Source organism: Numenius arquata, chromosome 11, assembly GCF_964106895.1.
Source record: "Numenius arquata chromosome 11, bNumArq3.hap1.1, whole genome shotgun sequence".
Taxonomy (NCBI): domain Eukaryota; kingdom Metazoa; phylum Chordata; class Aves; order Charadriiformes; family Scolopacidae; genus Numenius; species Numenius arquata.
The window spans coordinates 38948232-38975113 of record NC_133586.1 but is presented as its reverse complement, the minus strand read 5'-3'; the positions used below and the strand labels follow the sequence as shown (position 1 = coordinate 38975113).

At 55.5% G+C, this 26882-nt stretch overlaps 1 protein-coding gene across 2 annotated transcripts; it reads left to right on the top strand.

Moving 5' to 3' along the window:
* The first annotated feature begins 5065 nt into the window (after nucleotides 1-5065).
* On the top strand, nucleotides 5066-25742 carry LOC141469878 (proton-coupled amino acid transporter 1-like). 2 transcript variants are annotated; one of them, XM_074155672.1, is made up of 11 exons: nucleotides 5141-5283; nucleotides 6011-6101; nucleotides 6914-7002; nucleotides 7241-7336; nucleotides 8068-8152; nucleotides 9714-9932; nucleotides 10172-10270; nucleotides 11729-11895; nucleotides 17678-17847; nucleotides 20686-20894; nucleotides 25689-25742. In XM_074155672.1, exons 1-11 carry the CDS (start codon nucleotides 5141-5143, stop codon nucleotides 25740-25742), a joined length of 1422 nt encoding a protein of 473 aa, XP_074011773.1. The 2 variants fall into 2 exon arrangements, with proteins under 2 accessions (XP_074011772.1, XP_074011773.1); XM_074155671.1 differs by lacking the exon at nucleotides 25689-25742 and having other exon boundaries at nucleotides 5066-5283; nucleotides 20686-20954.
* Nucleotides 25743-26882: the final 1140 nt, after the last annotated feature.

Here is a 26882-nt window from a genome sequence, read left to right as displayed (position 1 = left end):
AAGCGGAGCTGGTGCCTCTTGGTGCTGGGAGTGACCTGAGGGGTGGCATTTATTTCCATTGAAATAGCGGAGATGGGGTTTTGAGCTGGGGGGGTGTGAAAGTGGAGTGGGAGCAGCAGTGGAGGATGCTGCAGCCAGAAGAGCTGAATGCGAGCAGCCCTGAGGCTGGCTCCTGTGCAAGGGGCATGGAGGGGATCTGCAGGCACTGCTTGTGGACACAGGGACACAGCTTCCTGCTCCCAGGGCGGGGAGACCCCACCGGGGGGGGGGGCTCTGGGAGTGTTGCTCATCCCCAGTGACCATAGAATCATTGAGTTGTCTAGGTTGGAAGGGACCTTTAAGATCATTGAGTCCAACCATTGACAAAACCACCACTAAACCATGTCCCTCAGCACCATGTCTACCTGACTTTTAAATACCTGCAGGGATGGAGATTCCACCACATCCCTGGGCAGCCTGTTCCAATATTTGAAAATCCTTTCGGTGAAGAAATTTTTCCTTATATCCATCCTAAACCTCCCCTGGCACAACTTGAGGCTGTTTCCTCTTGTCCTGTCGCCTGTTCCTTGGAAGAAGAGACTGACCCCCCCCCCCGGCTACAACCTCTTTTCAGGGAGTTGTAGAGAGGTCTGCCCTCAGCCTCCTTTTCTCCAGGCTGAACAACCCCAGTTCCCCCAGCCGCTCCTCATGAGACTTGTGCTCCAGACCCTTCACCAGCTTCGTTGTCCTCTGGACCTGCTCCAGCACCTCGATGTCTCGTCTTGTGAGGAGCCCAAAACTGAACGCAGTGTTTGAGGTGGGGCCTCACCAGTGCTGAGTACAGGGGGACAACAGTTTCCCTAGCCCTGCTGGCCACACTATTCCTGATACAGGCCAGGATGCTCTTGGCCTTCTTGGCCACTTGGGCACACTGCTGGCTCATACTCCCCCGGCTGTGGGTCAACACCCTCAGGTCACCCTTCCCCAGGCACATCCCCCCGTCACCCGCCAGCCCGAGGCATAGCCCCGCTGGGGAGGGATGGGGATGCTCCTCTTTGATGGAGTTCAGGGCTCAGCCCTGCCCGCGCTCGCCCCACTCGTGGCCAACCTGCGGCCACCGCCGCGCCCGCTAGGCGGCGCCATTAGCACCCCGCGCCCGCCCCGCCTGGCCCCGCCCCATTACGCCTTCGCCCCGCCCCACTGCGCCCTCGCCCCGCCCCGCGCCTTCACCGCCGGGCAGTGCGCAGGCGCGGCGGCCGCGGTCAGCTGAGCCGGCCGTCACGTGACGGCGCGGCCGAGGGAGCGGGCCCGGCGGGGGCCGCGGGGCGGCGGCGGCGGCGGCGAGGTGCGGGGCCGGGGCTCGGAGGGGAATGGCGGGGTGCGGGGAGGGGGGGGGGGTCAGCCGGCTGGCAGCACGCGGGGGTTGCTCAGGGGTGCATGGGGAGGGGGCTGGCGGCCCGCGGGGGTTGCTGAGGGATGCGGGGAAGGAGAGCGGCAGCCCGCGGGGTGCCCGGAGATGCGGGGGTGAGGAGGGCATGGGTGCGCGGGGTCCCGGGAGTGCTGACAGCCCCCGTGGATGCTCAGGGGAGCTTGGGGGGCCCTGACAGGGGTCCGGGGGGTCGCTGGCAGCCCTAGTACGTGGCCGGGTGTGTAGGGGGGTGCTCGGAGCCTGGGGGGTGCTGGGGGCTTGCGTGGGTGCCCGGAGGTCCCCGGGGGTGCTGGCATCAGGCGTGGGTGCTCGGGGGTGCAGAAGCATGTCTGGCAGCCCGCGTGGGTGCTCAGGAGTGATGTGGGCGTGCTGGTAGCTTGTGTGTGTGTCCAAGTGTGCGTGGGGACACACAGAGCCCGAGTGGGTGGGTGCAGGGGTGTCCGGAGGTCTCTGGGGGTCCCGGCAGCCTGCAGCGGTCCCTCAGGGTGCCCAGGGCCCGCATGAGCATGTGGGTCTGCCTAGATTCTGCATGGGCACCCAAGGCGGGCCGTGCTGGTGGTGCCCTGTGGGGGTGGCTGGCAGCCCACGAGGTGCTCCTCAGAGTGTCTGGGGGTGCACTGGGGAGGGGAGGGAGGCACAGCCCCCCCTGCAGTGTGCACCAGGGTGTGAGGTGCTGGTGAGGGTGTGGGGTGCTGTGTGGCACAGCAGGAGGGGCAAGCTGGAGGATGTAGGGAGCTGTACAGCCATGCTGCTCTTGGGGGGGGCTGCAGGGTGGAGGGGGAGCGGGGCAGCGTGGGTGGGGTGGGAGCTGCAGGGACAAGGAGGGGGGGTCTTTGCCGAGCAGCCTCCCTGTGGGGGAGAAGACGGGCTGGGGGGACCAGGCCATGCTGCAAAGTGCTGGAAAGGTGAGCCTGGAGGTGACTTTGGGGCTGGGAGAGCACCAGGTCACACAGGGACAAGAGGACCGATGCTGCGGGGACACAGCTGATGTGGCCATCGTGTTTGGAAGGTGTTGTGCCAGCCTGGGCACGGTGACCTGGGGAAGGGGCTCGGCCACAGCTTCCCTGCGGGCAGGGGAGTTGGGGCAAGGCGGGAGGGGGTTGTGGCAGGGCTGGCTCTCCCTTGGGTCACGCGGAGCTGGGTTACAAGCAGCACTTTGGAAATAAAGGATTCCACACGCATGATGGGAAGCAGCAGTGAGTTTTGCTGTGCAGCTCACTTTTCCGGAAGATTTCATGTTGCCCGTTCTGCACGCAGCTGGGGAGAGCTGGCAAGGGTCAGCAGCGAGTTGCATCTTGCTTTTTGACTTCTGGCGTGGGGTTGTCACTCCAAGGGACAAATTGCTGTCACCCCCCCAGCTTTCCTAGGAGCTTCACTTACCACGATGAAATTGCGTGTATGTAGGGGGGGAAAAAAAATGCACATGAAAGTCACTGAGGAGTCAAATTTAAAGTGGAAACCGAATGTGGCTGTTCCTGTCTTTGCTCTTTGTAACGATTGGGAAATGATGTAGTGGGGTTTTGCTTCGGTTTGAAATATGCATTTTGTGGATGAGACAAGTTTTGCGGCTTCTTCTTGTTGATTGCGGGGGAGCTGAGTGCTTGTTCCCGGCTGCTACGCAACCTTTAATCCAGACACAAAGAAGGCAAGTCACGATGAACGCATTTCCCTGGCTCTTCAAAGCAAAAAGCAGCCAGGCCTGCTTGAGGGGGGGGAAAAAAAAAATAATAATCACGGGGAGCAATCAGGCAGACTGATGTAGTCGTGTTGTGTTTTATCTGGAGGATGTTGCTGTTGGGTACTTCAGATAATGTGCAGACCATCTCTGGGGAGGGGTAGCCGTGCCTGACCCAACCTGGCACCCCCTCTGCCTGCTCTCCTTGCCCACTGACAGCCCTTGGTGCTTGACGAAGCCTCCCAAGTCTCTCCCCTGCCCCACGGGCCCGTCACCGATGACAAATGGCTTCTCACGCTTTCCTTGTGTAAACTAACGCTGCCGCTCTTCCCGGTGCCTGCCTCGCCGGGCGGCCCTGCCCGCGGTGGAGCTGGTTCAGGGCATGATTACGTGGCCTGGCTGGGAGGGAGAAGGCTGGGCAGGGGTGATGCACACACTGCCTTCGGCTCCCTGCCTGCCAGCCGGGCTCACCACTGCTCTGCAGGCTGGGATTGCGCAGGATGGACCGGCCCTGCTTTCCGCTGCCGCTCTTGCCTGGTGCTGGAGGAAATAAAGCAGCCTTGTTGCATCCTGGGTGATTGTTCCCCAGCAGCTGGGATCTGGGGCAAGCATCCAGTCGAGCAAAGTCCCTCGTTCCCTGCTTCCCTTCTGGTCGGAGGAAGGGAATTGCTGCCAGCGATGGCAGCTCTTGGCTTGTTTTTGCACTTAGCAGCCAGGTTGGCAGAGAGCGGTGCTGGGCAGGGGGAGTGCCCGGGGGGGGTCTGGGGATGGAGCAGGACCCCAGCAGCTTAGGCTGAGCTTTTCCTGCACAGCCAAATGTTTTGGTCAGTGCCAGGGCCACATCCTGTGGGTGCTCGCGTGACCCATCGGGTGCCTGAGGAGCATTCTGACAGGAAACGAGCCCGTTTGTGGTGGCGATATTTCTCTGTCGCTTCCGCTCGGAGCTTGTCTGGCTCCCCACCAGTGCCAAGGGATGGGATGGGGAGGACTGGGACTTCTGGGGTTGGTGTGATGCCTGGGACGTCACACCCCAGAGGAGCCTTGGGGCAGGGACTGAGTCCCCAGGCTGTGTGGCAGGAGCTTGATGGATAATTTTCCTGCCTTCCGTGCCCCTTCCCGGCGGGCACTTGGGAGGCTGGATGTGGTCGAGGGGCTGGAGGAGGCAAAGGCTTATTTTGGGAGGGGAGCAGCAGGCTGGGCAGAAGCAGCAGGAGCTCCTCAGGGCACATGTGGGAATTAAACCAGCTGACTGCTTTCCAGCCGAAGGCAGGAGGCTTGTGTCCTTGGTGAGGGCTCGTGCTGATGCTCCTGACTTGCAGGACCCTGCTGGGGTTTTGGCTGGAGCAAGAGCTCTGGGCTGTGCGGGTGCCTCATCCTGGGAAGGCCCTTAGTCCTATAGGCACCTCCGTGGCTGTGAAACATTTGGGGTGGGTGGTTTGCTGTCAGCACATGGGCTGTGCTCCTGCCTGATGGAGCATAATAATTTTTTAATATGTTTTTAAAATAAAAAACTCCTCAAATAAGAAAAAAAAAAAAAAAAAAAGAGAAGTTAGGAAACTATCCCTTCCCTGGCAAGAGCGAGCTGTTCCCGTGCAGCAAACTGTGTGTGGGTTAAAAGCAGTTGCTTTTTCGTGGCCGTCCTTTTGACAGACCCAGTCCTGAGCGCTGGGGCTGGGGACATTGCCATTGTGTGGCTGTGGTGCCACCCTCGCCACCCCTGAGCAGGGGTGCATGGGTCCCTCACCCAGCACAAAGTGGGTCACATCCCGGCTCTGCCCGCAGGATCCCGAGCCTGTTCCTGCCTGGGTGTGCCTGAGGAACATGCTGGGGCACGAGCCTGCGGGAAGAGCCGGTGGGAATGTGCCATGCACCTTTGACCTTGGGACATGCTAGCTCCCTGATTACTCGGGCAGGAGCACATGGCTGTATAAAAGCCGTGGAGGAGACCTTGCTCCAGCAGTACGAGCTGGTCTCTCTGCACGATGGCTGACCCTAAGGAGCCTGAAAAGGGGGGTGTTGAGTTGAGCACCCCTAATGCAGCTCCCTCTACAGGGACCATGTCCACCCGGCGCCTCCGCAGCGAGGACTACAATGACTACAGCTCCACGGACGTCACGCCGGAGGGGAGCCCGCCTGGTGGCATGAACGGCTTCGCCCACCCCGAGTCCTACCAGCGCTTCGGGGAGAGCAATGGGACAACGTGAGTGATGCTTCCCTCCCTCCTGGGCTGGCCCAGCACCTGGGGAGGGTGGAGGAGGTAACGGCGGCTCCCTGCTGCCTGGCTGGCTTTGCTGGGGGATGGTGGAGCCATGGTGTTATGGGGAATCCCTCCTCGGGGTGGGTGGTGAGGGCAGAGCTGTGGTCCTGCTTCTGTGGGATGCTGGCACCAAGTGAGCAGCTTGTCCCGGTGTCGCGCTCTGTTCTCTGGTGAAGCTAAGCTCACCAGCAGTGGGCAGCGTTTGATGCTTTTCCCAATATTCCCCCACTCCAGCTTGGTTCGATGGGAAGCTGTGGTGAGCAAACAGCATGTCCAGCTTCAGAGGATACGTGGGCACGTTGCAGCCATTCCATGGGGGCTTCCTTGTCCCTTATTCATCCAGGTGGGCAGAGGAGGGAGAACTCCTCTCTGCCTGAGGGTGACCAATCTCTTCAACTCAGGGACTTGTGCAGCCTCTTGGTGCTGAGCTGCACTTGTGCTGGGATCACTTGTGCCCACCCAAAATCTGTTTGTTGAATCTTTGCCTGCAGTCCTTTCTTGGTCCCACTGGGTTGCTCTGGGTCCAGGGGACTGGATCCAGAGCTCTGTGTTTGCTCCTGCAGCTCAGAGCAGCACCTGGACTCTGAGCAGGGTGAGCGGGGGCTGAGACTCTGCGTGGTCTGGGTATGGGCATCTGCTGATGGTCATCTCTGCATCTCCTCTCCCTCAGATGGTACCAGACCCTGATCCACCTCCTGAAGGGGAATATTGGCACAGGGCTGCTGGGGCTGCCTCTGGCTGTGAAGAACGCTGGCATCCTGGTAAGGTGGCTCTCACCCAGCTGCTGCCCATGGGGCAGAGCAGCCTCGGGGCATGGTGGCTTGTCTCCCTGCCAAGATGCCTCTTGGTGCTCTCTGTCTTATGAGCTTTTGCACCCTGGGCTCTGTGGCTCGCTTCGTTTGCTGCTGAGACTGTTCTTGCCATTCCTGCATTGTGCTGGGGTTCTTGAGGAGTTCAGTGTGTGACCTGGGACTGTGGTTTCCTCTGCTGGGGTCGGGCAGGGTCCTGGGTCCCTGCCCTTCCACCCAGCTTGGTGTTACCTCCCTGGTTCTGTGGCATCAGCCCCTTTCTCCCAAAACGCTCCGTGCTGTGCTCCACTGGCATCTTCTCACCCTGGTCCTGTGGGTGCCAGGTTCAGCACAACGTGGGGGCACCTCGCTGCTTTGCTCTGGGTTTCCTCCCCCAGCAGTGCAGTGTTCCCGTTGCTCAGATTAAGAAATCAAACAAGTTAAAAAAGAAAACTTCCTTCCTTTGTCCCGAACATGACCTCTTTGTCTCCTGTATAATAGTGGTGTGCAAGATAGTTTGAAAAACAATCCTGGAAGTGCTTTGCTGTGCCCAAACTGCCCCAACTTGCTGCTTTTGCATCATTCCTGCCAAGCTTGTGGCTGGCTCTCTGTGGGGTTACTGGGTCCTCGGGGTAGGTTCCCGGGAGCAGCACCTGAGCTCTGGTTCAGCCTCCAGCAGTGTTTCGGCTCACCGAGCCCGTGGGTTTTTCTCTGGATGTAAAACCCATCGTGCAGCTCTGCCTTTGGCCATCAGAGTGCAGCCTTCCCCCTCTCTTCCCCTGCAGCTGGGTCCTGTGAGCCTGCTGGTGATGGGAATCGTGGCCGTGCACTGCATGGGCATCCTGGTGAAATGCGCCCATCACTTCTGCCACAGGTAAGGAGCAACTCCCCTTCTCGGCACTGCTGCTCCTACGGCTCTTTCTTCCTTCCCAACAAACCCTGTGGTTTTTCTGAAGCCTCCCAGCAGCAAGTTGCCCGTGTCGAAGCCTCGGTCAGGAACTACTGCTGGACTTTTCCACAGGAACTGTTTTCCCCATTAATGTCATTGTTTGCCTCGGGAACTGGCAGACGGGGCCGATGTGACGTCCCTTCTCTCTGTCTCCTCCGGACAGGTTCCAGAAGCAGTTTGTGGACTATGGGGGTGCCGTGGTGTATGGGCTGGAGTCGACTCCCAGCGCGTGGCTGCGGACACATGCCATCTGGGGAAGGTACCTCTTCCCCCCACTCCAGACAGGGGACTCCTCTTTAAGCTCAGCATGTTCTCCAGGAGAGCTGGCTGGTCTCTGAGCTGTGTTGGCAGATGACCGCAAGTGACATAAAATGTTACTTGGCTCACCTGCCCTGAGTGCTCGATGTCACCCGGGGAGGGTAACGTTGAGGTCTTTTGACCCAGACCTGTCCCCAGCTAGATGTGGCTTATACTAAAGGAGTGGGAGAAGTAAGTCTCGGCAGCATAACAAAGGGGTGAATGGCTTGTACTGCAGTGCTGGCCCATCCTGTTAGACCTTGAGCATGTCTGATAGATGCTACTAGCCCTGTGGATGTCCCAACATCGCACAGATGTTGCACACAGATCACATTGCACATCAGATGCTGGGAACATCCGCCTATTCCTGTGTCTTGGGAGTGTTGTTTCCAGCTGTGACAATTCAGCAGCAGACTGGAGATGCTAAACGTTTCTCCTGAGGCTGGCCCAGACCCTCTGGAGGGAAAGAGAGGGGGAGATTGGAGCGCTTGAGGTCTGAGAGGTTAGATGGAGGTACAGTCCTCTTCCCTGAGCATTGAGGAGAAGCGACCTGGGCGTGCTGTGACCTGCACATCTCAAGCCCTGGGGAAGAGCAGCATTGCTGCAGTATTCGAGTGCAGCCCTCAAGCAACCCAAATGGGCTCTTATTTCTGTATGGCCTGGCTAACAAATGGTCTTTTTTTTTGCTTCTAGGCGTGTGGTGGGTCTCTTCCTGATCGTCACTCAGCTGGGTTTCTGCTGTGTGTACTTTGTCTTTCTGGCTGACAATCTGAAACAGGTTAGACTCACTCCCTGCTTCGTGAGCAAGGGGAAGACGAGAGGGGGTGTGGAGGTGCTTGTGTTCTTCTTAGCTCCTGTGTCACAGCCCTGTTCTCCACCAAAGGTCTGCTTTCCATAGCTGATGCCACTCAGGAAGGTACTGCTTGTCCACCCAGCTATTTTGGAAGATTGGTTTTCCCGTTCAAATAGGGCAGATTTGTCTGAGAGTCCCTGTGAGTTTGCTGCGTGTGCAGAAGTGCTGGAGCCATCCCTGTCGCCCAGGGGAAGCGGGGGCTGCTCCTGGATTAGGGAAGGCAGGAACACGGTGAAAGCAGAGGGACTGTGCCTTGGATGTCCTGCCCATCTCAGTTAATTGGTTTATGGATACTCTGTGTAGATGGTAATGTGTCGTGGGTACCAGGACCTGCTGTGAACCTCCCTTCTCCCTTTCTTGGACCTGTTTGCATTCCGGTTTCTTGCCTCATCCTGTGGCTCTGGAGCTTAATTACATCTTTAGGGAAAGAGTTGCCTTCTGCCAGGCGTTGGGAGGAAATAAACAGAAACCCTGAACCGCTTGGCTGGCTCCAGTGTTATGAGAAACTGTGAATAACAAGTCAGTTTTGGAATTTTTTTGGGTCTGGAGAGGGGACTGTTGCTTGTTACTTTTCACAGTGGGGAATAACATGTTAGATGGGGAGTGATGGTGCAGGTGGTACCTCAGGTTGAGGTGCTGCTATGCAGGGCAGAGCTTTGGAGCAAGCTGCGGAGAGGCAGGGCAGGCCGAGGCCCAGAGGAACACCGCCCCGTGGATGTGTGGCTCTGTGTGTCCCATGGAGGAGGCTGATTTGTGCAGAAACTCTTTAGCCTCTCCTTTGGGGCAGGACTAGCTCTGGAGCAGGTTGAATTACCCCTTTGCTGCAGTGGTGAGACAGTACCTGGTAGCCAAACCGGCTTGGTCCTGGCTGTATTGGTGATCTGCAGCGTGCCCGTGCTCTTGGGAGGGATGGCTCAGCCACCCAGTTCCTAAGGCAAAACTGTCTCTAGAGGTGACCACATGGCCTGTAGTGCCTTTGGGATGAAAGACCCCAAGGAAAGGATGATTTCCCATGAAGAAAGTGAAGTTGGGGCCAGCAGTAGCTTCCGGATGCATGGGAAAAGGGCACTGGGTGACAGAAAGGGGTGTGTGCTGTTGAGTGCAACAAGATGTAGCAAGAGGAAAAGGACTATTGATTAAATAGCACTTAATGCCTCTTTCCTCTCTTCTCAACTGGGCACGTGGGCAGCGCAATCCAACCTCTGCCCTCGGTGCACTCGGCTGCCGGGTTCACATGCCTGGGCTTGGGCAGGTTTTGCTGTCTCAACTCAGGTGCTGTAACTGTCCCACCTCTGATTCTAGCGAGGTAACGGGGATTTGCTTCAAAAGTACCTGAAAACCTGTGTTGCTTCGATTTTAGTCAGCTAGCTGGGCTTGAAAGTGAGCTCATGGGGTAGTATTCTGACCCACCTGGGATGGGCTGCAGAGATCCACGGCTGTTAGACCTGCACGATGGGGTTCATCAAGCCTTCCTCTGCTTCTTCAGGTCATATCTGCAGCAAACGGGACCACCAATGACTGCGCCTCGAACAGGACGGTGGCGATGACCCCCACCATGGACTCCCGGCTATACATGCTTTCCCTGCTGCCTTTTGTGGTTCTGCTCACGTTCATCCAGAATCTCAAGGTCCTGTCCGTCTTCTCCATGCTGGCCAACGTGGCCATGCTCATCAGCCTTGTCATGATCTACCAGTACATCGTCAGGGTAGGTGTCTACAGCTCCCCTCCCTTACTTCTCTATGTCCCGTGCTTTGGTGGGCAGGAGGAGTTTGGCGATGGGATGTTTGCACACCATGGGATGCTGCACGCTCTAGTGGGCACGGTGGTTATCCTCTGCTCCGCAGGGCTTTCCCTGCGGCGTGGGACTGCGACGGGGAGCGGTGGGAGTGGGCCAGGTCCTCCCCATCCTCCCCGCGTCTGAACTCTGCGTGGGCTTTTTTCCAGGACATTCCTGATCCCAGCAGCCTGCCTCTAGCAGCAGCCTGGAAGACCTACCCTCTGTTTTTTGGCACCGCGATCTTTGCTTTCGAAGGCATCGGGGTGGTAAGTTGGCGGGTGGCAGTGGGGCTGCCTGCACGGGAGGCTGAGCCCTTGCTCGGGCTTGCCGCAGCACCTGCTCTGCGTGGCAGCTGTATTTGCAGATGAACTTCTCTGGCGGTTGCCTGAATTCTGGGTGATGCTCTTAGCTTTAGCCTCCAGGGGCTGTCTCCTGGGTCAAACCCTGTTGCTTCCATCTGAAGCTGGAGGAGCGCACGCTCCAAACCTCAGGAGGTTGGTTGCCGCTTCGAAGGTGGCTGTATCTGCCGGCAGAATTGGGCTCTGCTGGGAATCGCACTGGCAGCTGCCTTTGGCTCCACTGGCTTACCTACGGATGAGGAATCATCCTGAGTCTTGTTACCAGGCTGGATCCTGAAGCTGCCTAAGAGGGGGGGCCAAAAAGTATGATACAAAAAAAATAATGTGATCCATTCTTTCCCGCCCTGCACCGAGATCTCCCTTCGGCAGCCGCGTGGCCCCAGCCTGCTGTGGGGCTGGATTTGCATGTGCCTCTCATACAAGATGCTGTAAATAGACCAGCTGTGTCTGTGGAAAAAAGCTGGGTGGGTGGGTGGAGAGCTTAATGGCTCCCTGAGATGTTGTGGGTTGTTTCCGGGAGCTCCCTTCAAAGAAGGAAAAAATGTTTTCATCTCTTAATATAAGCTGGCTCTGTAAACACGGGGGTAGAGAGGGCCAAATCCATTACAGGAGGAGTGTTTACTGAATGCTGTGCAGAGGGCTTTTGCCAGCAGTGAGGCACAAATGTTCTCTCCCTTCCATGACTTGGAGGTGAAGAAGCAAATAAAAGCTTTTTCTGGTCCTGCCTCCTCGCCAGCTCTGCCACTGTGTCTTGTCCCACCACCCCAAGGACAGCTATAAAAATGTTTGCTGAAGTCCTATTTTTGGAAGCAAGTGCTAGTAGTGTAGAGGTGAGGGACTCACCTCTGTCCTTCCTTTTCTTTTATTGTCTTGCCTGGTTGAAATCTTGTGCGGACAAACTTGATAGAAGAGGAGAAAGTGTCTTGGTCTTCCCAGGGTCTGCTGGGAAAAAAGAGATGATGTATCATGATGGGCCTGTCCCAGTGGGCATGGCTGTGCCATTTTGGGGTGCAGTGTAATACAACCAAGGTATGGGGTGGATGGCATCGCCTCAAGATGCCAGGCAGCAATGGGCACAGATCCTGCCAAGGGGAGGGAGCAGGTCCCTTCGTTAAGGCAAGGGCAGGAGTGACCCTGCTGGGGACTTGCCATGCCAAGTGTGAAGGTCTCAAGTAGGAACACAGAAATCAGATCTCCAGTGGCTTTTTCAGCTGAGTTCTCTGGGCTGCATGTGTGACCATCCGTCCCCTGGCACGGGGGGCTGTGCTTGGCCATGGGGCTGCCCCTCCTGCTTTCTGGGGCTGAGTGGTATAGAGGAACGGGGCAACCTGCTGCTCTGTCGTCACCCTCTTCCTCCTCTCCCAGGTGCTGCCTCTGGAAAACAAGATGAAGAACCCCCAGCAGTTCCCAGTCATCCTCTACGTGGGGATGACCATTGTCACCATCTTGTACATCAGCCTGAGCGTCCTGGGGTACCTGCGCTTTGGGGCGGACATTCAGGCCAGCATAACGCTCAACCTGCCCAACTGCTGGTGAGTCCGGGGGGGTGAGGGAGGAGCGTCCTGGCCAGGGAGGCGGGAGAGGGGGCAGTGGGGGACATGGCTCCTTAGGAGAACTCACCTTGGGGAGCTTGGGGAAGGATCAACCATGCCATAGCCAAACTGTCCAAAGGAGCTTGTCAAGGGATGTCTGATGTATGGGGTGATGAGGCTCATTGCTGCAGTGTCTGAGCCTGGTCTTGGCTCTGCAGCTCAGGCTGCTTCCTTGGGGTCCCTGGTGGTCCCTGCCTGGGTAGATGCAGCTCCTGCTTTTTTCTTGGAGCCTTGTGGTGTCTTTTTGGGGGGCTAAGCTATGCTCTGGCTGGCAGACATTAAACACAACCCCTGTGTGGCTGTATCAGGTCATTGAACAGTGCAAAAAGCGCATCTCTTCCCCAAATAAAGCACACAGAAAACTAAACCTGAAGCTGGGAGCTCCCAGAAGGGGTGAGATGTGACGTCTCTGCGTGTGGGCTGCGTTCCTTGTTTGCAGCCCTGGAGCTCAAACTCCCACTCCTGGCCTGTGTGTTGCATCTGGCTGTGGCTCTGCTTGAGCCAATGCTTTGCCTGGGAGCGCTGGTGCTGGGAGGATACCCCTTCCTTTCCGTGGGGGCTGAGCTCTGCAGCTCCCCAAACCTGTCTGTCCTCCTCTGGGATGTGGTTGAGGCCTCCTGAGATGCTCCGGTCACTGGCTGGAGCCTTGTGGATATACATGTGGCCTGACTTTGTACCTGCTTACCCATAGGGGTTATTTTTTGTCTTGCTGGGGATGGTGGCTGTTGCAGCAGTTGGCCAAGCTGTGTGCTGGTCTGTCCCTGCGGGCGAGTGGTTGCTCAGTGTTGTGGCTCCATATTCACCCCCCAGAGGAGAAATACAAGCAGTTTCTCTTGCCTTTGGGACAAGAAATGTGGAGCACACAAATACTGAGAACAAATGCCTTTTCCAGCTTGTTCCGCTTGGGATTAGAGAAAGTCCTGAAAAAAGCCCATCTCTGTTGCTTTGGGGTGTCTGTGTGGCAGAATCAATTGCACAGCAACATCTCCTGCACCTTGGTGTGGAGCTGGGGCTGAGGACTGGCTTTGATGCTGTGAGGGTCCTTAGAAAGCCATCCTGTGGCAACACAGATTCTCTGGGTTTGCCAAAGAGCACTCTGGAGTTCAGCAGTTTCTCTTTGATGTCTCTGCTGGCTTGAAATCCTGTGAGACCAGAGTGAGAGTTGGAGCTGGGGGTGCCTGTCCCCCTCCCCAGCCCATCCTCTCTGCTCTTGGCAGATGCCCAGCACCATGTGGTGTGACTTGCTGCCTCTTCCCCACTGACAAAGTGGATTTTGGGTAGGACTCAAATTTTGAGTCACTGGTGGGTTTCCATATGCTGACCTTCTAGTGCTGTGCAGCTGGGGCTTTGGAGAAAGCAGGGATTTTACCCCCCATCCCCTCACCCCCCAAACATGGAGCCTGGTTTTGCTTTAATTATTCAATTTACTAGCATTTAATTATTCAATTTGGGTGCATGGACTTTCCTTCATGCTGAATCTGCGTGGTGACTGAACTGCTGGATGCTGGTGTCGGTGTGGCAGCAGGTCCTACTCCTGCTGAGAGCCTGACCTTGTCCCCCCTCCAGGGGCTGGAAGCTCTGCCAGGTCCCTCTTCTCAGGGAAGAGGGATGGGGCTGGTGGATAAACGTGCTTGTGATGTAGTGAGGTCTGAATCCCACAGAAGGTATGAATCCCATCTGCTCAGCAAGCTCAAGTGCGTTGTGGAGGGGGAGAAATGCTGTTGCAGCTCCCGAAGGTGGGAAGCAGGTCAGATCTGGGTCCTGGGCTCTTCAGGGCAGCAGCTCACGCCACTAGCCTGGAACAACGTCTGCGGACCTGTAATGCTGCCCAGGGATTTCTGCGGGAAATCTCAGTTTTCTTTGCTCTAAAGGATGACGTTCGTTTAGAAGAGGGTAATGGGATTTCTGTGACTCACTAGGCTACAGAAAGATCCTATTTCAGATGCATGTTTCTAGGAGTGTCCCTGCTTTCTGTCAAAGTAGTTTTCTGAAAAAGAACTGTAGGGATTTTCAGATAGGGAGGAGAGAAAAGCCCTTTGGAAGCAGAGCCTGGTGAAGCCTGGGCACGTGGCAGGCTGTCCCTGGGGAAGGAAGGCATGCAGTGGTCCTTGTGACTCACCAAACCAAAGCACTTTGGTGTTTGTGCATGTTTCTTCTTGGCAGAACATTTGATTGAGGCTGTAAATATTGGAATTGGGTATGGGTTATCTAACATAAGGGCTGGGATACTTGGGCTAAAGCCTTGACTGCTGTATTCCCATGCATTAAACTGTAGGTGATGGGTGAAGACTTGCTCTTGAAATGAGCGTTTTGCCCATCCTGCTTCGCTTGCAGGTTTTCTTCCCGGCAGTAAAAGGCGTTGGGGTGCAGGAGATGGTCATAAGGGCTGTGGGTGAGGAGTCACGGGTTTTGCCTGCAGCATGGGAGACAACCCGAGGATTGCGGGGGAGATGCTGCATCCTTCCTTGACTGTAGCCATCGCCCAAAGGTCTCTAGAACAGATTTGTGGACGGGTCGGGAATCGTTGAGTTGCAGAATGACTGAGGACTTTTCCAGCCTCATTTCTCTGTAACCGCAGCTTCCTCAAATGAGGAGTGTGTCAGTTCCTAGTGCCCAGGTCTAACCACGGCCACCGAAATACTGCGCTGCTATGCAGAAATCCCTCCTTGCATCCTCAGAAGGGTTGCTTCACCCCACCGTCTGAAGAGTGAAGAAATGCTGTAGTGAGGGGGAAGATGTTTGGTTGCGTACATGTCATGGTCCATCCTGGCTGAAACCATGGCAGTATCGCTGGCTGGAGGTGGGTAATGACAGAGCTTTCGGTCAAAGGAGGGTGTGCCATTTCTTGCAGCTTGTTGGGATGACCTGGCCTGGCTCTCTGGGCCAAGCAGGTGGTTCCTGTTGTTGGCAGAGCCCGAGCCCTGCATGGACCTGTGTTTTCTGTAGGTCAAGGGTAGTGCTTGAACTCTTCCTCTTCTTGATACTTAAAATGCCCTTTGAGCTTGTTACCCTGGTTCTCAACCTGTACAGAAGCGGTACCCAACCTTCTTCTGTACCTTTTTTTTAGTAACATCTCTTAATCACAGACTGCCTTGGAACGTTTTATGGCTTTACAGCATCATTTAACTAGAAGTACAATGATAAGATATGCAGGCCGTGGGGCAGATGGGTCAAGGCTGCTGTGCACTCGGGTCATGTGTGGCTGAATGGGCGCACTCTGGACTCTGTGATAGCTTTGTCTTTAGTTTGTCTATGGAATTGCAAGGTATTTTAGGTTGGAGAGGTCGTCAGGTCCACTCACCTGCTCAAAGCAGGGCCAACTTAAATTTTGAATATCAGTAAGGAGGGATGTTCCCCACCTCTCCAGGCCCTTGTTCTGGTGCTTAACTACCCTTCTGGGAAGCAGCTCTGTCCCGTTGCCCCTGTTTCTTCTGCTGTGAAACTCTTGAAAAGAGCCTATCTCTGTCTTCTCTGCTCCCTCCTATTAGCTGAAGACAGTAATAACATCCCCATTAACTTTCTCTTCATGCTGAACTAGCCCAGGTCTTGCAACCTCTCCTCGTATGTCATGTGCTCCAGCCCCAACTACCTCAGTAGCCTCCACTCCACTTGCTCAGGTAGATCAATGTCTGTCTTGTCCTGGGAGTCCCAGGACTGGGCACGATACTCAAGATGCAGCTTCACAAGCCCTAAACAAGGGAGTAATCCCTACCCTTAACCTGTTGTTTGTGCTTTTGCTAAGACAGCCCAGTATGTGATTGACCTGAATCACTGCAAGGTCCTGCTGTTGGCTCACGTTCAGTTTGTTGCCCACCAAGAGTTCTAGGTCCTGTTCTTCAGGCCAGGGGGGGAAGTTGGGCCCCAGCCCTTCCCATGTGTGAGATTTTATGTTTGCATTTGAACTTTGGCTGTGCCACCACGTTGTTAAGGTCCTGCTCCGAGGGGGGACCTTTTCCTGATCATCCTGCTCTTTTAAAGATGGTAAAGTGGCTTCAGGCTGATGTTGGCCCCAACCTGGCATACATCTGATCTGGTCGCATGGACTTGCATAACCTCTCATTTGCTTAGGTGATCCCCAGCTCCATCCTCTGCTGTTGTGGGGAATGTTTGGCTCCACCAGACTCTGCCACTGGTATTCAAAGTTACTTGGACTTTTTTGGTTTGAGACTGTTGTCGTAGCAGCTCAATGCCGAGTGCCAACATACAGAGGGTCACTGGCTTGGGCCCAAAGAAGGTTAAAGGGGTATAAGAAGGCAGGAGGAGCCAGATGCCTTCCTCATCTTGGATCCACTTCATGTTTACCCAAGTGGTATGGCCAGGACCCATGTTTCCTGCTTGGTCACTGTGTCTTGAGTCAGGGAACGGGTAGGACCATATGTGATGTAACTAGATATGATTCCTGTTTTGGAGAGGCTTTTTCTGCTGCTGGGGAGCTGAGGGCAGAGATGGGGCTGAGAGGTGGCTTTTTGGCCACCAGCAACAGGCTCTGTCCTGGAGCCACGCTTGCCCCACTGTCACATTGCTGCAGGATGTGGGATGTGGTGAGATCTGCCTTGGGGTGAGCTCAAGGTGCTGTTTGCAGCCTGTCTGCACTCTGCCTTCCTTCTGCAGAGCCCAAACTGCTCTTTTAACTGTCTTCCTCCCAAACATGCATTATGCAGCACTCCAAAAATAGCTGCTCTTTTTTGTTTTATGGAGAAGGCTGAGTTGCAGGTGGTGGTGACGTTTGCATCACGTTTGCTTTGTAAGCCCAGACTTATCCCAGCAGTGCTGTCCTCTTCCCCTTCCTCAGAAACCAGATCGAAATCTGGGAAATACTCGTGGCTGCAGCTGATAAGCCTCTTTGAAAGTATTATTCATCTTCTGTTCTAAGACGGAGAATAAAATCCAGCTGGTTGTAAATGGGAGAAAAGGAGGGTTTTTTTCCTTTCTGCAGCTCAGAGGTTGGATTTTGCTCGTGAAGGTCAGGGTGAGGAACCTCTGGATGGGTGACGGATGCAACTTCATTCTGGGTCACCAGCCAGAAGTTGGGATTGCAGGCTCCTGGCAGTACCAGTACTAGTGGGTATTTGGGTGTTGTCTGTATGGAGTAATCATGAAGACGGCCACCCTGTGTCACCTCAGACCTGGCGGAGTCCAGCCTGGTCGAGTGGAGAGGGTGGTGTGAAGTCTATATCCCTCTGAGGGAGTGAGGTACCTGGATGACTTGTCTCTTTGTGCAGCCAAGGGCCGTGCTGAACAGAAGAGAATCTAGAAATGTAGGTAGGTGCCTCAGCTTGTCCAGGAACAAGTCAGGCTCCTGGTCTCTTGGCCAAGGATGCCTCAGCTTTCCCTGTCCCCTTGAATGAGTTAGGAGCAGGACAGTGGTGTGTTTTTTTTTTTTTTTAAAGTAGCTCTCAATATCTGTGCCCATGAGGTTTCCCAAGGGGAAGTGGCACTTGAGAGCTGTTGGCCCAGCTCCTGGCCTTATGCAATGCCAGGGCTGAAGCCTCCGATTAGGTGTGGGTTGCCCCGGCTTGGAGGTTGCGCTGTCTCCTCTTGCGCAAGAAACGTCTCAGTGGATTGAATGCATCTCCCCTAATTTTCCAGGAGGGTGTTCAGGAGGGGAGACTGTTTGGACACAGAAGTCTTCTCGGAGCGTTCCCCTCCTGCTTTCTGCCGTTGATGCTGTGGAAGCTGGACGAGAACATGCCTCACTGGGTCTCCTCCTTCTCGTTTGCAGGCTCTACCAAGCTGTCAAGCTGCTCTTCTCCTTTGGCATTTTCTTCACGTACGCCGTGCAGTTCTACGTGCCTGCCGAGATCATCATCCCTCCCCTCGTCGCCCGGGTGTCAGAGCGCTGGGGCTGGGTGGTCAACCTGCTCCTCAGGGTGGCCCTGGTCAGCGTGACCTGTGAGTAGAAAGCAGCTTGTCAAAGTTCCCCTATGAGGACGTGGCACCCCCTTCCCACCGTGGGATGAGGGATGCTGAGATCCTTCGCCCCTTGCCTTGCTGCTTCTGGCCTTGCTACTAAACCCCTTGCAGGGGGGAGTCCCCTGGAGTCCTGCTCTCCGTAGACGGTGTGGAGCCAGGCTCCTCATGCCTGTGTGATGGGGACATGGCTGTAGAGGGGTCACTTATCACGAGGAAATGGGTGTCCTTCTACACACACATTCATTGCAGTATGTAGCACAGCAGAAGACAACTGATAATGGTACACAACCCATAAGCAAAGCCCTGGTGTGCCTGTGGCCACTGGGCAGGTCTGGCTGGATCAGCTCCAAATGGTCCCTTTAGCTTGATGGTGTTCAGTGCCTGCAGTGAGTCTCTGGGGGAGCAGGCTGGTGGGGTTGAGCCTGGTGGACCTTCAGGAGAAGTGCGAAGCAAATCAGTTGCAGGAGTATCTGATTTTGGCTGGCTTTGATTCCTGACGACCTAGATCCTTGCTGTTGTCAGCAGAGCTGAGACGCTTGACTGAGCTCCCAGGCATCATGTGCTGAAAAAGAGCGTTTCTCCATGGCTTGACGCTGCTGATGCGCCAGAGTTGAGCATCAGGGACCTGGCCCCGTGTCCCAGCTGGCTTTGGTTTGGGCTCAAGAGGAGCGTGATGCTAACTGGAGGGCAGTGGAGCTGGCTGAGAGCAGGGTGCTGCTGGTTTCTGGGCTGTTGCTAATGGTGGGACAGAAACGCTGCATTAACAGAGGTGAGCAAAGCCCCATCTCCTCCGTGCTGAGTTCCTGAAACATGTTTTGCCTCAACGCCCACATCTGGTGCAGGGATGAAATTCTGCCATGCTGCACCCTGTGCTCCGGCCACCCCGTTGCTGGTGGAGCTCGGAGCCTGCCTGCGAGATGGGAACCTCTTCTGGAGCGTGTTGGGGTGTGCCTGGCCAGGGAGGCGAAGGCTTGGAGTGATGGGGTGGCTTTAGGCACCGGCAGTGTCTGTACCCTCCTGTTTGGGGGTAGGGAGGCAGCAGTGGTGGTGGTGGAAGGATGCTGGTTCCTTTGTACCTCCTCCCCTTACCCTTCCACGTAAGAAATCGCTGTGGCTGTTGGCGAGGATAAAAGAAATTAGGGGGTTTGCATGAATATTCATCGGATGATTTTGTGGCCACAGAACAAGCCTGCATCAGGCTTTGGCTTCCAAAGAGAGGATGCAATTTGGTGTATGGGTGTCTTTTAAGCTTAGACTTCAAAACCAGCACACTTTAAAACCCTTTGAATTAATACCTGCAGAAAGCACAACCGTTGCCCCTGGAGGCTGAGGACTGCAGCTGGTGCTTCAGTTCTGCTTGTTTTAAAGGGGGGGGTGAATAATTTTGTTTACTTTGAGTCCAAAGAGCGGTGTGGGGTGGGCTGAGGATGCTGTTGGTGGTCGGCTGCTCTGCTTTCCCCACACTGCCGGAGTGGAGATGCTGCTTACAGCAGAGACCTCCTTTGGCCCTGTGCAGGGCTGAGCACCGGCATAAACTTCCTCCAGGTCAGCTCAGCAAGACCTTTGCTGCTGTTCTCCCATGGTGGAGGGATGGTTCATCTCTAGGCTTATGCAGATGACAGCAGGGCTAGAGTGGTGACGATGTGCAGGAGCATCTCCTGTTTGTGTCTTTGCTCACTGTCTCCCAAGCCTTCCATCTCCTGTGGTGCTGTGGGTGTTCTTTGGCTCATGGAGGCTCCAACAGCCTTTCCTGCCTGTAGCTGATTGCCAGAGAGTGAACAAATCCCTCTGATAAGGAGTCCTGAGACATCCTTTCTCCACCAAGGCTGTAGCTGTCATGGTTCTAGGTGTCTCCTATTTCTGAGCAGAGCTTTCAAAGCAATAATCCAATTTATTCCTCTTGGTCACTTTGAGCCCTGAAGTCTGTTTTGCTTGCAGAGGATGCTCTTCTGTCGTACAAAAGCTCAGGTTGCCTTTTCCTCAGGCTTTGTTTGTCCAAAAAGCAGCACTGATGCTCTCCAGTGCCGAGGTTGCTGTGGATGGGGAGCTTCCTCGGTGTGTGAGTGTGCCAGGAGTCACCTTGATGAGACTTTATTTTAAATCTGCTCCCCAAATGCTGACACTGCGGTGCCCCAGAGGCTGTGGGCTGGTTGGAAGGAGAAGGCACCATCCCTCCATCCTCCCCTGGCCCTGAGGAGGAAGAGGGGGAACAGGAATATGCCGGAGTTTGCAACTGCTAAGTGCGAGCTGTCAGAAGTCTCCCAGGGGGATTTTCCTTGGCTGCAGTTTTTATCTAACAAATGTTCTCCCTGGGGCCATGCCGTGGGCGCTGTGCTGCTGGAGCGGCTCTAAACACATTGCAAACCGCATGGATTTATTCGGGGTGGGGGGAGATGGCTTTTTCCTCCTGCCTCCTGCTTTTATGGGGTTTCTGAGGCTCCCCAGGTGTGGGGAGCGGAGGACTGGCTCTCGCAAGGGGGGCGGGGGGTGCCAGCAGCCGTTCTTCTGCCAGCGGCATTGGTTTGCTGGGGCACTGGTCCTGCTCAGCACTGGAGCTCACTGCGGTGGTGCCCAGGGTGACAAAAAGGGTTTGGTCTGCGTTTTCGTTAACTCGACGTAACAGCTTAATTGCTTGTTGGGGAGAAGTTGCTGGAAAACGTGCGGCCATGTCTTCAAAGCTCTCGTGTCAAGGAAAAGGGCAGATTCAAGCAGATGGCATTGCTGTGGTGGGTTTTGGCTTGCTTTGACTCGGGGGTCGGGGGTGTCTTTGCCATCCGGGTGCTGGCAGCACTAACATTGTGTCCGCTCCTTCTCCAGGCGTTCTGGCCATCCTCATCCCGCGCCTGGACCTCGTCATCTCGCTGGTTGGCTCCATCAGCAGCAGCGCCCTGGCTCTCATCTTCCCCCCGCTGCTGGAGATCGCCACCTACTATACAGAAGGCATGCACCCCCTCGTCATTGCCAAGGACATCATCATCAGCCTCTTCGGTTTTGTGGGTTTCGTGGTGGGGACATACGAGGCGCTGGTGGAGCTGATAGCACCTGCTGCCACAGTTGTGAACGGCACCAGTATCATGGTGCAGTGACGGTCCCCCTGCCCCACCGGCCTCCCCCCCGCATGCCGTGCTGGGGGCACACAGGCACCGGGCACTGCTGGTCCCCTGGGGACGGTCTCCCCTCTCCTCCTGGGGAAACACGGTGGGTTTGGAGTGCGAGAGGACAGGGCTGCCCCGGCTCATGGCCAACTATCTCCGGCTGCAGCAGGGTCCTGTGCTGGGCTCTGGCTGGGGAGGTGGGGTCCGGCCTGGGGCTGGGGCAGTGCCTTCCCTGGGGGCTTTTTTGGGTAGGTGATACAGCAAAACGGCCCCCTCAGCGCCTGTGTAAATAGTCACTTTGAGAGGTGAGGAATCTGGGGGATGCAGATTTTGGTTTTATTTTTTTAAATCCCAACCTTTCCATATTTCCCCCGTCCCTTCAGCCAGGGCGGGGAACAGGGACTGCTCTTTTTTTGTGCCAGTTGGTTTTTTTTGTGGTGTGTTTTTTTTTTTTTTTTTTTTTTTCTGCCTCAGCACTTTATTTTTACAGCAACAGAGAAACCTCAGCTCAGGTTGGAGAGCGTGGAGCTGCCTTCTCACCCCAGCCCTGTGGCGAGGGAGGATTGGAGCCCGAGGTGCGGTGCATCCTGGGGTCCCCTGGCTCTCTTGTGGTGGGGTCCCTGGACATGGGCATTGGCTCCTGCTGTGTTCCCACTCGGTTTCCAGCCACCTTGGGGGCTGAGCAGGGCCTGGAGCCGGGTACCAAGCACCTCCCTGGTCTGGGAGTGTGTGCTGAACCCTGGCCCACGCTTTCAGAAGTGACACACTTTTTCCCCGTTTTAGCGCACAAATCTAACTTTTGGAACACTTTCAGAAGCGTTAGGAACCGAGGCATGTGGAGGGCGAACGGGCTCTGCCATCGCAAGGGTCCAAGCTGGTCACCTTGGGCTGGAAGCCTCTCCCTGAGTGGGATGGGGTCTCCCTGGGGGGGTCACCGCATGCTGCCCGCACGCCGCAAAAATAAATCACCTTGTTTACAGTGCCTGAGCTGGCCCTGGCACGCTCTGGCTGCCTCCGCAGGCCGTTACTGAATGTCAAATCACTCACAAAAACCCCATAATAATATTTCTTTTTACCCTTTCTTTCCCGTTCCCATTCCCTTCTGGTGGCATCGTCCACCCCAGCTCTGGTAGGAGGCAGCTCTCTGGTGCTTCTCCCTGTGCTCCTCTTGCTTCTTGCGTTGTGGCTGGTGCATGCCTGGGGTGGACAGTCCCCACTGCGCTGCTGCTTTCTTTCCTCTTGGTGAGCCCAGCTTTCTCCCTGGAGAGTTTCCGTGTCTCTCTGCTGGATTAATTATTAATTTTTTTTAAGATGAGAGCAAATGCATCCTCTATGGGATGTGTTTTCCTAGCGGTGTGAAAGCCACTCCTCTGCAACCCCCTATCTGGGCCAAACTCCTTTCTGCTAACGCAGCATCTCCCAAATGCCGGCAGCGCGGTGGCTTCCTTTGGAGAACTGTTATCCCTGCATCCCGCTGCAGCCGTGTCTCCCTGGGGATGGGCAAAGGCTGCTGGCGGTGGTGGGAAAGGAGCATGAATATAGCGCTGATGGACCGTGTTCCCCTTTTTGGAGGATGAGTGAGGCTTGGGGTTATTTCTGGTGCTTGACCCGCTTCTGGGAGAAGGCTGTGCAGAGCAGAGTCCCTGCAGCTGCCTCTGTGGATGGTGTTTCAGTGTCTTGCACTGTGTCCCCTTTGCTGGCCCTGCTTTGGGTGACCCATGCCGGTGTGTGGACCCACGGCCAGGCGTGGGGTGGGTCTGTGCCACGTCGCTGCTCCTTTCCAGCCCCTCGCCTGCTCACTGCATCTCTCGGGGCTCACCTCATCTCCTCCAAGTCTGTGTTGGTGAAGGTTTCGGCATGTTCCGGCATCGCTTGGTTATGGGCAGAGCAAAGCTTTAAGTCAAATCCTCCATCGGGAGGACACCACGGGAGTAGAGAGCGAACACCCAGGGCTGGGAGGGGGCTCCAGGGCGCACTGCGGACGGGAAAAGTGCAATATTCACAAATAATTCACATCCATCGCTGTGTACTGACCCCAGAAGTGTCACCCTTGGCAGAGGAGGGCATGCTGTGAGGGACAGGGGACGTCTGATGCTTGCCCCCTGCTCTGTTGGTACCCCACAAGAAGGCTGGCCGCGTTTTGGGGGACAGCTGTGTGACAGGGCCTGGCCCCAGCCTGTCACTGGGCATCAGAGGGTTTGCTGGTAGGACACATAGCATCCAGTTCACTTTGCGATCAGGGGTGAAGACCTCATTTCCCAGGAGACTGGGGTATCACAGCAGCATTAAATGTTTTTTGCGGTTCTTCACTTCTATCGGGGTGAGCAAGGGGTGGTCGGGGATGGGGCCAGACGTGCTGGTGGGGCACACAGAGCGAGGGGCTCTCCCGACCCAGGGGGACCCGACGCGGGACCCGATGGGCACAAAAACTTGACACTTGTGTATCGTAGGCTGCTCTGTAACCAAGGAAATTGTGTATATATAGAAATGATTAATGTGCGTGTCTCTTGCCTATGGATAGTGTCAGCGTACAGCCTGTGTAGCTGCCCAGTGGAAGAGCTGGCGCTGCACCTGAATCATGTATCTTACTTTAATCAATAAATATGATCTATTTTTTACGTGAAAAGGCTCTGGGGGGTGAGATGGGGGTTTCTTTTCCACGGGGCTGCTGTAAAACTACCCTGGCATGGCCTGGGCAGGCATGGAGCAGGTCTGGGGGTCTCCAAGGGGGACCTCGCTGTGGCAGTGGTGTGGCATGAATGCCAGCGGACGTGCTACAACTTTTGGGTCTCATGTCTTTGTTTTTTCTCTTTTATTTTCTTTTTTTTTTTTTCCGTTGCAAATATCACCCAAGTACAAGGGCTTGGGGAGGAGGGGACATTTGTGGGAGAGCAGGAGTCCTGGAGCCCAGCAGGTCAGACAGACCCTGTGCTTTTCCCACCCCCGTAACAGTATATGAGACTCCCCCCTGGGCTGAGGGTTTCAAATAGAAGTGTTTCAGCTTTGCTGCTCTGAAAATGATAATTTTCCTTCTGAATGCATTGGTGCAAGTAGGTTGTGGGCAGAGCCTTTGTGGCCTTGCTGGCCTTGGCTCTCCTCTCTGCCCCACCAAAGCTGGACCTTGGCTTTTTGGCTGGGTCTTGGGACCCAGCAGCCTGGTTTATGCCAAAAGTGGGGCTGCAGCTGAAAAAAAGAGCCCAGCATGTACCGATGCTGGCAGTGTGGTGGATGCTAAGCTGCTGCTGATCCGCCCAGGAGATCAAAGAAACAGAAGCCATCCCACACTGGGAGACGGCCAGGCACCACGCCAGCATCGCTGCAGCTCAGCTTATCCTCCCACTGCTGAATAATTCAGGCCATTGTGGTGTGTCATTAGTGGGGCTGTTTGGGAAATCAGTGCTAAAAAAAGGTAATCGCTTAAAGCTGTGGCAGAAAAGTCTCCTTGAAGTACATGAACTGACGGGGAGCATGGTCCCTGGAAGGGGACCTGAGGCCACTCGGACCCCAGGGTGGGAGGGGTGGCTGAGCACAGGCAGCTCCTGCTGGTCGGGGTGTTTCTGACCATGGAGAGTCCCCATGGCTGTATCCACGGCCATCCTTTTTTGTCATGGAATGGCTTTGCTGAGGCTGCCCCTTCCCAGGTGTCACTTAGCAAAGCATCATCTCTGTTCCCCTGCCCTGTGGCTGCCAGCCAAGGTGACCCTGGGAAGTCAAAAAGTCTAAAGGAAAACATCACTGCTGTTATTTGTGCTGCTTCTGATGCTGGGAAGAATAATTTGGGTTTGCCTTATGGGAAAAAGCGGTGCATGTTGCTGAGAAACTGTGGCACTCTTGGAGTGAGGATGGGAAGCCAACAGGGTGACAGCCTGCCCAGATGTTGAGCCAGCAGCAGTGGTGGGTCCTTGCTGCAATACCACTCATGCCAGGGCTCATGCCATCCCACTCTGCTGAAAATGCCAGCGAGCAAAGGCAGAAACAGGTTTATGAGCAGAAAATGGGGGCAGAGCAGGTAGACCCCCATCTTTTCCTTTGGCCGTAAGAAAATGCTGCTCTCCAAGGAAGAACCTGCTCTTCACAATGTCCCGTGGTGGGGTGAGCCTGCTGTGGGGACCCAGCTGCATTTAGAGTTTTATTAAAAATAGCCACAGGGAACTGCAAAGCCCATCCTGGCAGAGGAGAGCTGGGTTGGGGACCTGCACAAGTGCAGCCAAGTGCTCCCTCCCCTGGCTTTAATTTGGGATTAACCCCAGCTGTGGTGGGATAAGGGGGCTGGTCCTGCCAGGTGATGCTTGTTCTGTAGCTGGCAGTTCATGCAGGAGGGAGGTTGTTGTACCATCCCCCTTCTCAGTCTCTCTGCATGATGAGCCCCCCTCAAGCCAGCAGGTAGGAAGCTGTGGCATTCCTGGGGTGTTTTGGGGAGTGGGGTGAATCCCTGGCTTGGGATATGGAGCTGGGGACAGGATTTGCAGCCTGAAGTGCTGGGGCAGCATAAACCTTGTGTGGTTGGACTGCGGGTTTGGGGCTGTGTGCTGTATGGGTGGGTTTTCCTTCTCCTGCTGGTCCTGCCCAGAGGCATCCCCGTTCCTCAGGGCCTCGCAGAGATGGTGCTGTGCTTTGTCTGCAAAGTGCTTTAGGGTTGTCGGCTAATTGAGGCCGGCAGGACCTCGGGAGGTCTCTCCTGCAACCTTTTCCAACCTGAAGCAACTCTTGGAATTACAGAAAAAGTTCTTTATACTCTCCCCCATGAACTTTCCTGTGTTTCTTTACACCACTTGCTGATGTCTGAGTTTAGAAACGCTGCGCCGAAATTAATGTGTGGGGATTGTGGTCTTTTAGTGCTCTGAGGTGTGCTGGCTTGTACTGCCTTTCAACTGCTGTATGATACACTTAAAGACACAGGGGATGGGCTGATACCCACCAACATGCTACTCCCTCGCTCTAGCACAGTGTGCTGGCGTCTTCCCATTGGGGCTGTTGAATAACTGAGTCTTTTACTAGGATTTCTGCGTTGCCTTCTGGGCCATGGCATAACTGCTGGACCCTCAAGTGCAGCCAACGTACATGCATCTTTGGGCAAAGTCTGGCAAGTGTCCTGCCTTTTTCCCATGGTAGGAGACACTGAGGCACTGCCCCGGGCTGAGACGGTCCCCTGTCATCGGTCACTGTTGGGCTCCCTTGGCCCCCGCAGCGCTTCATCCCCTACGGACCTTGGCCCTTGGAGGCACTGCTCCCCTGGTCCTCCCTTTGCCATCTCCATGGTGATAGCTAATGACATCACTGCCGCTTAAAGCATCACTGAGCTTTAGTGATGTCATCAGCTGTTGCTGGGGTACCTCTTGAGATGGATCGTGCTCTCTAGTTGACTGCGAGCCCTTCCAGAGGAGGCTGCCCGGCGTGTGTGGGGGAGTGACAGCGGTGATGAGCCTGCGGTTTTTGGTGAGCAAATCATTGCTAAAGTGCATGAGAGCTTTGAGAGGTAAAACAGGGAGCGCTTCGGGGGGCTGGTGGGTGCTGGAGAAGTGGCAAGTGGCCCTGATGCCCAAGGGATGCTTGGGCAGGGGAGTGGGGCTGTGGGCAGGGTCTACGGGTGCTGGGGCTGGCTCCTGTGACACACAGAGCTTGTGCTGGGCGTTTTGGGGACCTCTCTGCAGATATGCTTGAGTCAGGTGTGATTTCCAGGTTAATCGATTGATTGTCATCTCTTTAAGGGCTGTGGCTTTACTTTCAGAAATGAGATTAATTTCTGTTTTCCCCAGATGTGTTTGGTAGGGGATGGGAATCAAGGCAAGGCTTGGATTTGGGTCCTTTCAACCCTTTTGCTCCAGGTACGGGAGGCTCGTAATTTCCCAAAGTGAGGTAGGCTGCTGTGGGTCTGCCACCTTCCTCTGGCCCTTACAGGATCCTCAAAAATGCATTGAA

Coding starts and splice junctions, on each gene's coding strand:
- LOC141469878 (XM_074155671.1), top strand. CDS start 5,066: ATGGCTGACCCTAAGGAGCCTGAAAAGGGGGGTGTTGAGTTGAGCACC. Junction 5,284..6,010: donor GGGGAGAGCAATGGGACAAC/GTGAGTGATGCT, acceptor CCTCTCCCTCAG/ATGGTACCAGACCCTGATCC. Junction 8,153..9,713: donor TGGCTGACAATCTGAAACAG/GTTAGACTCACT, acceptor CTGCTTCTTCAG/GTCATATCTGCAGCAAACGG.